This window comes from Engraulis encrasicolus, chromosome 20 (assembly GCF_034702125.1).
Source record: "Engraulis encrasicolus isolate BLACKSEA-1 chromosome 20, IST_EnEncr_1.0, whole genome shotgun sequence".
Classification (NCBI taxonomy): domain Eukaryota; kingdom Metazoa; phylum Chordata; class Actinopteri; order Clupeiformes; family Engraulidae; genus Engraulis; species Engraulis encrasicolus.
In genome coordinates this window covers 32,931,879-32,941,259 of record NC_085876.1, presented here as the reverse complement: position 1 = coordinate 32,941,259, position 9,381 = coordinate 32,931,879, and the positions used below count along the sequence as shown (strand labels likewise).

Here is a 9,381-nt window from a genome sequence, read left to right as displayed (position 1 = left end):
TCTCTCTTTTGAAACTCTCTGTCTGATTCGCTCTTGCTCTCGCTCTCTAATCTCTCTCTCCCTCTCTCTCTCTATATATATATAGTATGTATATACCTGTATATGTATCATTCAAACACGAACACACACACACACACACACACACACACACACACACACACACACACACACACACACACACACACACACACACACACACACACACACACACACACACACGCACGCACGCACACGCACGCACACACTTTTATATTAGCCTCACAGGACTGGATTTGTTTGGCCAGTGGCCTCTTTGATGGTCAGCCTGTGGTTTCAGCTTTAACGCAGATGTCAAATCATCCTGTAAACTTGCTACCATAGAGGCCAAACCCACAAAATAAAGATGTACTCTGTAACCAGAAGATCTAATCCCAGCTGTATTAAATTTACCACTTATTACCACTGTGCACACATGTTGTTGCATGTTTAGTAAAAGATGAATCATGACGAAATGTAACATTTATACCTGGCTTTTTGTGTTTTTTCAACAGAACCTCTGAAGGGATCTCGTTTGAAGAACATGAAATCAGACTCTTCCTGGAGATGATAAGACACGTTTGTGGGCGCTTTTGGATGTAATCCTAAAAAAAGTCAAGATCAGTTTAGCTTTTTTCAGTAATGACCAAGAACGAGACAGAAGTGGATGCATTCACCATGACCAGTGAAGCAAGTTTGTAAGAGATTCTTTACAAATTGACCTGTATGACTATCTCCCATTTTTCTGTGTGGTCTCTAAAAGCCACACAAAGCCATAAAGGTCTGTAGTAACGGCAGTAGCCCCATTTTATGGAGGCCTCGCATAGCCAGCTGAAAGCTGGGGAGACGTCTGGGGGTGAAGACCAGCCTCGATGTGCAACTCCCACAGTCAGCTGCACCCCTCAGCCCTCCAGAGCTCAGCCAGCCAAGCGGGGACAGGATGGACAGGACTCCGAGCATCATCGTTGCCCCGGTAACACAGCCAAACCGCCAAGACGTCCTCACCTGGAAAGGAAACGCCTCAGACTTCAGAGGAGACATGCTCAAGATTCGGAGGCAATTAAGGAGGGTGGAGCGGCAGCAGAAGATGCCGGACCATCACAGGTGAGCAGCGAGGGCAGAGCGTCCAGCCAGGTGTCAAAGGAAGAGCCCACAAGTGCCCCACGTGTCCCGTCTTCAAGCGATGCAGCTCCATCTAACGTCACAGACGAGGACGTCCAGGAGGGAACTCCGAAACAGAAACGAGAGCGGAAGCCACAGAAGCCTGGGAAGTATGTGTGCAGCTACTGCGGACGGGCTTGTGCTAAGCCCAGCGTGCTACAGAAGCACATCCGCTCTCACACTGGTGAGAGGCCCTACCCTTGCGGCCCTTGCGGTTTCTCCTTCAAGACAAAGAGCAACCTGTACAAACACCGCAAGTCACACACCCACCGGGTCAAAGCTGGGCTGGCTCCACCCAACAAAGACGAACACGTCGTTAGCGGACAAGAAGAGATGTTGACTGATTCGGAGGATGACTCCAACCGGTCGCCATCAACCGCTTCTGTAAAGAAACAGGAAGGGGTACTAGGCTCGCAAGCACCTTACAGCATGGAGCCATGCTCCAGTGATCAGTCGAGTGGGCTGGGAGACTCTCACGCCGTGAAAAAGAGACTAGCACTGCGGTTGAGCAAGACCAAGCAAGCGCCGGCCGTGGGCTCGTCAGATGACGTTTCCTCTTCACTGACTTTGGGAAGCCGCGGCAGCACAGAGTCGGGTTACTTCTCTCGCTCCGAGAGCACAGAGCAGTCTCAGGACAGCCCTCCAAACTCCAGTGCCAAGAGCTATGCTGAGATCATCCTTGGCAAGTACGGGCGCCTGGGGCATCTGCAAAGAGCTGCCCGTAACCAGCAGCAGGGCTCGAGTGGACCCGAGGGGAAAGGCATACCGTTCAACCTTCCCAAAAAGCAAGTCATTGACCACATCACTAAACTCATCACCATCAACGAAGCTGTGATGGACACCAGTAAGATTGACAGTGTCAAGCCCAGACGGTTCTCACTCTCCAGACGGAGCAGCACAGAGTCTGCCAAGACTGCCGCTCTTAAAGAACCCCTTGTTCACTGCCCCAAAGTCACGGAGGCCAGTTCTAAGGGCAGCGGGTCTATAACGCTGGGCGTTCCATGTCAGAAATTCCATCAGCAGAGCCTAAATATAGAACAGTGCCCGAGCCAGGCCTCGGCTGCCCCTCTCTTGAGGAGTCTGTCAGTTCCTTCTGAGCCTCCTGCTTGTAGAACAGACGCTTCTCCCCGCCACCTGAGGCTTAGCCAATCATTTGACGAGCAGCCACCATCGCAGACAAATCGGCGCCATGCTTGGCTGCGTCGCCAACCAGCAATCGAGCTGCCCATTGGCTGTGATTTTACTCCTGAAAAACTGCCCATACCATCATCATCAACAACAACAGCAACAGCAGCAACAACAACAACAACAATGTCCTCTTGCTCACTTATGTATCACCAAGATGTGCAAAACCCATCTAACCAGAAACAAAGACCCATTCAACCTTACGAGTGTGAAGAATGTGGCACTGGCTGCAAAGACTGGGAAAGTTACAAGACACACAGGCGGCAATATTGCAAGGTGCATGGTCAAACGCAGAAAGTGGAGCCAGTTCCTGTGCCGGTAGAGAATGCTGTAAGGATGCATTTCATGAGCAGGCCAGGTGCCTTGATGGTACGAAAGAGAAGAAAAGAGGACAGTCTTGAGCTGGATGATTCCTGTTCGTCTGTGTCTTTGCCATCTACATCTGAGAAAAGTCCACAAAGTTTAAGGGAATCAACCAGCGAGCTCTACAAAGGACCCAGGCAGGGGACCCGGCTAGAGAAGGACCCTGAGAGATCATTAAAGGGGATATCAGTGATACAACACACAAGCTCCTTTGAAAAGCAAGAGCGAAATATGTTTGTGAAAAGTAAAGAGAAGGACGACCAAGATACATTTGCCCATCTTGAACACCGTTCAGCCTCACCTCAGTTGCCAGATCAGATCCCCAGATCACCAGGCTTCCGCAAGTTGGTGCGGCAGCCTAACGTTCAAGTGCCAGAGATCCTAGTCACAGAGGATACAAACACCGCCATGCCAATGTCACCGACTGCAACAGTCTCCACAGTTGCCAAAGAGACAGAGAGGTCAGATGAAACATTTCAGTGGCCTCAACGAAGCTCCACCTTGGCCCAGCTTCCCATTGAAAAGCTTCCCCCGAAAAAGAAGCGCCTCCGCCTGGCTGAGGCGGCCCAATCCTCGGGGGACTCCAGTTTCGAATCCATGTCTTTGCCCCCTCGCAGCCCAAGTCAAGACAGCAACATGTCGTGCACATCCAGCCGATCTGCATCATTCGAGGACTTGGGGAATGCAGGTGATGAGGGGATGACCTCTGGGAGGAGATCCAGAGCCACACACATGTTAGCCGTTCCCTCTAGTTCCCACCACCACAACCATCACCACAGGGAGATGAGACGCTCTGCTTCTGAGCAAGCTCCCCATGTCCCGCAGCAATGCACTCCAATCTCAGAGGCCCGTAGCAAGTCCTTTGACTACAGCTCCCTGTCCCCAGATCGCACCCCAGCTGGCTGGAGGGAGAGGCGCAAATGCCTCCTGCTACGGCACACACCAGTCCGGGACCCGGATGAGGAGGAAGTGCAGAGTCAGGAAGCATCATCTCGTAGTGGGCCTTGTGGGAGCATGCAGAGTAGTTTTTGCACCGCTAGTGCTCCACCCAGTCCCCCTGTAAACCCAGGTCTGGCACCCACTGAGCACCCACGGTGCACACAGACTCCTTGTGACAAACCTCCTGTTCATTCTCATTGCCAAAACTCACCAGCAGCGCTGTGGCGACAAGACCCGAGACACGAGTTTAGCAAGTTGCCAGAGGTGCTGCCGATTCAGTCATTAGAACACAAATCGGAGCAAGCAACACCGGTTGTTTACATGGGACCAGAAGGACTTCAGCACGGCCCTCCTGGCCATCCCTCTTCCCAAGGTCCATCTGGAGCAGCAAAGGCCCGATACTGCCCAGGTGCATCGTCTCTCAAACTGGAGACCCCCGCCGTCAGAGGCCCAATGAATGAAAACCAGCCACGAGCGGCATTCTCTTCCCAACCATCAGTCCATCACCACCAGCACCAGCGTGTTTACTTGAGTATTACCCCCGACTCTGAGCCACTACGGCCTTGCGGGATGCAAACAGTAGCCGTGCGCGTACAGGAGAACATCCCCACTCACTCCAGTGCCATTTACACGACACTCTCTCACAATGTAGATGCAATGAAACCTCAGGAGCTCAGGTCGAGCATACACCACCAAAATGTGACTTTGGATGTGTCTGCTGCGATGTGTGTGGACCCAGCCAGCGGCCTACTTGGGGCTGTTGCTGCCTCAGATAGCCAGCTACAGGGATGCAGCAGGTCAGTCGGGTCTGGAGGAAGCAAGCGAATGCTGTCCCCGTCGAGTAGTGTGGAATTCGGGCCTGACTCGCAGCAACAGAAGAGAGTGAAAGAGGACAATAAAGAGGACGAGGAGGAGGAGGAGGATGAGGAGGAGGATGTGGAAGAGGGGGATAAAGGAAACGAGCTTCGACTTCCAGACCCTGTCAAAACTGACAAGCATTCAGTCGAGCAGTCAGACAAACAAGCCAGCAGTACTCACAGCTTTTTTTCAGCCACCACCAACACAGTCACCACCACGACCGCCACCATTGCCACCAACAGCAACAAAGAGACATCGATGCCTACACTTCACGCCAAGCCCGAGTACAGCTGGTGCTATCTCCACTACGCCAAACCCAGCCCGTCCCCTCTGAGTGACCACCAGTCCTCGGTGTACTCCTCCTGGTCCACCAGTGCCTACAACCCCAACCCGCCGGGAATCAGCAGCAAGGAGATGCTCTCTCTGCTCCACTGCAAGCAGGGCCACTCCTCCTCCGTCACCTACACCATGGCCCCGATGTCACCGCCCCCGGTATCACCGCCCACAACGCCAGGGGAGGAAAAGGGAAAGGAAGGAGCAGCCGCCGACCCCAGGAAGCCAGGCGTGTCTGAGGTACATTATTACAAATTCTAACGAAAAGTATTTTGACAATGATCTCATTCAGTAGCCCCATAATGCCCGCCGTACCTTCAGAGGCACACTGTAATAGTCACTGAAAGGTTAATTACCATAGTACTACTAGAGGACTGTTAGTAGTGCACTACGACTTCGTCATTGCCATTCTGGTAACAACTGATTTTTAACGCCGTGTTTTAAGGGGTTAAACACTAAAGAAAAGGCCCTTGCTATACATTTGCTGTTACCAGAATGTGTAGTAAAAAAGCCGCACTCCCGAATCAGTTTCTTGCAGTTTTAATACTGGGGTAGCATGGCAGACAGACAGACGTTTCGGCCTAAGCCTTCATCAGCGTGAAGAAGGCTTAGGCCGAAACGTCTGTCTGTCTGCCATGCTAACCCAGTATTAAAACTGCAAAAAATTGATCCGGGAGTGCAGCTTTTTTACCATACATGAACTTTGCTGTTTGCTCATACCCAAAGACCTTGTAAGAAACTTTTCGGAGTGGAGCGCACTTTGTCTACAAATAGTCTTTTACCAGAATGGCAACCACCAAGTCGCAATGTACAGTATTATAAAAGCCTCTGTGTAGCATCGTAATAGTTTACTGCAATGGTAGTAAAGTCTTTTCAATGATTTGGACAAGGTTCCACTCATGGAATTGTGTGCATGATGAGGCTACAGGTTTACTGTTGCCCTTTTCAAACTGGCAAGGACTGAGAAGTAACTGTACCATATTCATAACTAGAAACACTAGGAAAGTGTTTGATAGAACACTTGACTATGTTACACCCCATTTTTTCAAGTCTTTCTGCCTTCTTTTTGTGGAGTTAAAAACGTAAATGTCAAAATTCACCCTATCCTGCAATGGTGAAGAATCTTTTTTATAAAAAGTCCAGGTTCCGGATTATGATCTGGATCACCATCAAAATATAATCACTTGTTTCTTTTTATCATTTCCAAAAACTCCACAAAGTTTCATCCAAATCTGTTCATAAACTTTTGTGTTATCCTGCTAATACAATCAGACAAACAGACAGACAGACAGACAGACAGACAGACAAACAGACAGACAGACAGACAAGCATACAGAAGGACAAACCAATGCGACCGAAAACATGATCTCCTTTGCGGAGGTAATTATTGTGAATGGTGGTACTGTGTTTGTCCCTGATAATGTGTCCCTGGTAATAACATAGTTCAGGGTGATGCTGCATGAACATGGAGGATGGATGCCAGGGCTGGACTAGGGGAGAAATAGGGACCGAGCACTTTTGACTTAAAGGGACACTGTGTGAGATTTTTAGTTTTTTTATTTCCAGAATTCATGCTGCCCATTCACTAATGTTACCTTTTTCATGAATACTTACCAACACCATCAAATTCTAAGTATTCATAATGAATGGGAAAATTGCACTTTTCATTCATGAAAAGGGGGATCTTCTCCATGGTCCGCCATTTTGAATTTCCAAAAATAGCCATTTTTAGCTGCAAAAATGACTTTACTTGAACCATACTAGAAAATATTTGTTTATTACTTTCATCATAGAAAACTACGGGCAATTGGCAGCCCAGTTTCAATGACCAGCATAGTTGCAGTACCCTTTTTGACCATTTCCTGCACAGTGTCCCTTTAAAGGGGCCCTTCATAATTAGTGGTGAAGATTTAACTCACCGTCGGGCCCTGCACCCTCGTGGGCCCCTATTTTCAGAAATGAAAAAAAGAAAATCTTTTTTTCCTTTTTTTTACATTTCCGAAAATAGGGGCCCAAAAGGGTGCGGGGCCCAAAAGGGTGCGGGGCCCACCGGGAAATGCCCGCTATGCCAGATGGCTAGTCCAGCCCTGATGGATGGTGATGCAACACAGGGAGATGATGTTCCAAATGTTGAATGAGAATTCACCATCTCTGTGCCCCCCCTGGATTTTTTTTGTGATTGCGGGGGACAGGGTTGGTGAATTTGCCCGCATGTCTCTCTTGAGTAACAGGTACACCCCACTCGGCACGACCACCCCACTGAGGCCAGGGAAGTTCAGTCCACCGAATGCAAGACGGAAGGAGAAGAAGAAGAAGAAGAAGAAGAGGAGGAGGAGGAGGAGGATTATGGCGAGGAGAGGAAGAAATCAATAGCAACCTCCAAACAATCCGAGCCTCCTACTGTTCAGAGCTGTGAAGGAGGGTGAGTGTGTTAGTCATTTCCTTTCTGTGCTTCTATTCCCATGAATTGAAAAATAAAAGCTAAATATAAATACAACAAGCTGGTATTAACAGCAAGATCTCACGACATACAGAACTCAGTGAACTTGAAACAATGTGTGGGGATTCAGCATGACTGAATATCATTCACTTTAGAAAGCCACACTTTAGGATTCCATGTATGTGCTGGCCAGGCTATCTTTTACTGGTTAATAATAGGATGAAATAAAACATTAAAGTCAATGTATTATTATGTCATTCTAATTCCAAAAACAGTATATTCTTAAATACTAGTATACTGATATGCGGTTTATCATGCACAACAACATGATTCCTATGAGCATGCACACAATACCAATGAAATCTTACCCTATAAAATGTTATGGTATTTAAGCAATATGACAGGAGTGGGAGTGAGGTTCTTGTGGGATACCCTCACGGGTGTGATTCGCCGCACGCACGAAGCGCGAAGCACGAAGCTCTCATTTTTCTTCTTTTAATATTGTGACGTTTTGGGCGGCATGCCCTTCATCAATCATTATTAACACATAGAAAACCCTGTTTAAATACCCATGATTCCATAGGTGATTCAACCCCCACCCAGGTGATCCTCATTGAGCTCAATCGCCTGGGACAAGTGACAACAATGTGCAACATAACCCCATATAGTGCATGTACAATATTTACAATATATACAATGAAATAGGAAATAGGAAAACTCTGAGACAGTACAAGGAAACATGACCACATATACATCAGATGACAGCTTCAGATATCATCTAGTTGCTTTCATTGCCCTAATGGTAGAAACGGATAATAATAAAGTACTAGCTCTATAAGACATTAACCTTCAAAAAATGCCCGCTGAATGCCTTAGCCCTTTTTGGGAAAAGGTGCCCTCTGCCTACAAAGTGTTAAAAACGAAATATCTCAGCCTCAGAAGCACATAAAAACATAAGATAAGGTGCATTTAAAAGTTAGGACCCACATCTTGTACTAGAATGTGTTAAGTCAACTCTAACTTACCCACATTTTTAATAAAAAATCTCAAATCTAAAGAGCCTGAATGCCGCGTTCTGTAGTATGTCGCTCCAGGCACCAAAGGTCAAACAGCATATACAATGCAACATCAGGCTAAAATGGGTTAAATAAAAAATCTCTACCACCTCGTCATAACGCCATAGCTCTGCTATAACAAATGTGTTGCCTGTAGGCCTGCCTGCCTGTAAGCCTGGCTGCATGGCGGGCTGGGTGGGGCTGTACTTGAGGTATGACAGAGCCGGTACTGTACTCCCTCCACTCCTGCGCACGCTTGGTTTCTGTCACTGGTGTGTCAGGCGCTGGGAGGTGTTGTTCTGGCCCCTGCTGCAGGGGATTCGGGTTGCCTGTCAGGGCCAGCATAGGCCATCTGTTGGGGCACTGTGAGCCAGGAAACTACCTAGCTTGGCGTCCACGTCCTCTCTCTCTCTCTCTCTCTCTCTCTCTCTCTCTCTCTCTCTCTCTCTCTCTCTCTCTCTCTCTCTCTCTCTCTCTCTCTCTCTCTCTCTCTCTCTCTCTCTCTCTCTCTCTCTCCCTGCTCCACTCTGTTCTCTCCTCTCTGCTATGCTCTCCTCTCTTCTCTCCTCTGCTTTCCTCTCCTCTCTCCTCTCTGCTCTCTGCTCTGCTCTCCTCTCTTCTCTCCTCTCTCCTCCCCGCTATGCTCTTCTCCTCTCTCCTTTGTGCTATGCTCTCCAATCCTCTTCCCTCTCCGCTATGCTCTCCAATCCTCTTCCCTCTCCGCTATGCTCTCCTCTCCTCTACTCCGTCCTCTTCTCTTTCCTCTCCTCTCCTCTCCTCTTTTCTTTTCTCTCCTCTCCTCTCCTCTCCTCTCCTCTCCCCTTCTACTCTCCTCCCCTCTCCTATCCTCTCCTCTCCTCTCCTCTCCTCTTTTCTTTTCTCTCCTCTCCTCTCCTCTCCTCTCCTCTCCACTATCTTCTTGTCCACACCCTGCAGGGCTCTGGTTATGCAAAACCTCATCAGTGATCACGGCCATTCATATAAACATATATACTGTACCTATGAGAGATGGGGGTGGGGTAGGGGGAGGGA

General features: G+C 48.7%; 1 protein-coding gene across 1 annotated transcript in view; it reads left to right on the top strand.

The window, feature by feature from the left end:
* Positions 1–629: 629 nt before the first annotated feature.
* hivep3a (HIVEP zinc finger 3a) overlaps positions 630–9,381 on the top strand; it is a 28,198-nt gene continuing 19,446 nt past the window's right edge. The window contains exons 1-2 of the mRNA XM_063185034.1: positions 630–5,094; positions 7,086–7,276. Of these exons, the coding sequence (XP_063041104.1) occupies positions 826–5,094; positions 7,086–7,276 (4,460 nt within the window). The 5' untranslated portion in view covers positions 630–825. The remainder of the gene's footprint in view (positions 5,095–7,085; positions 7,277–9,381) is intronic.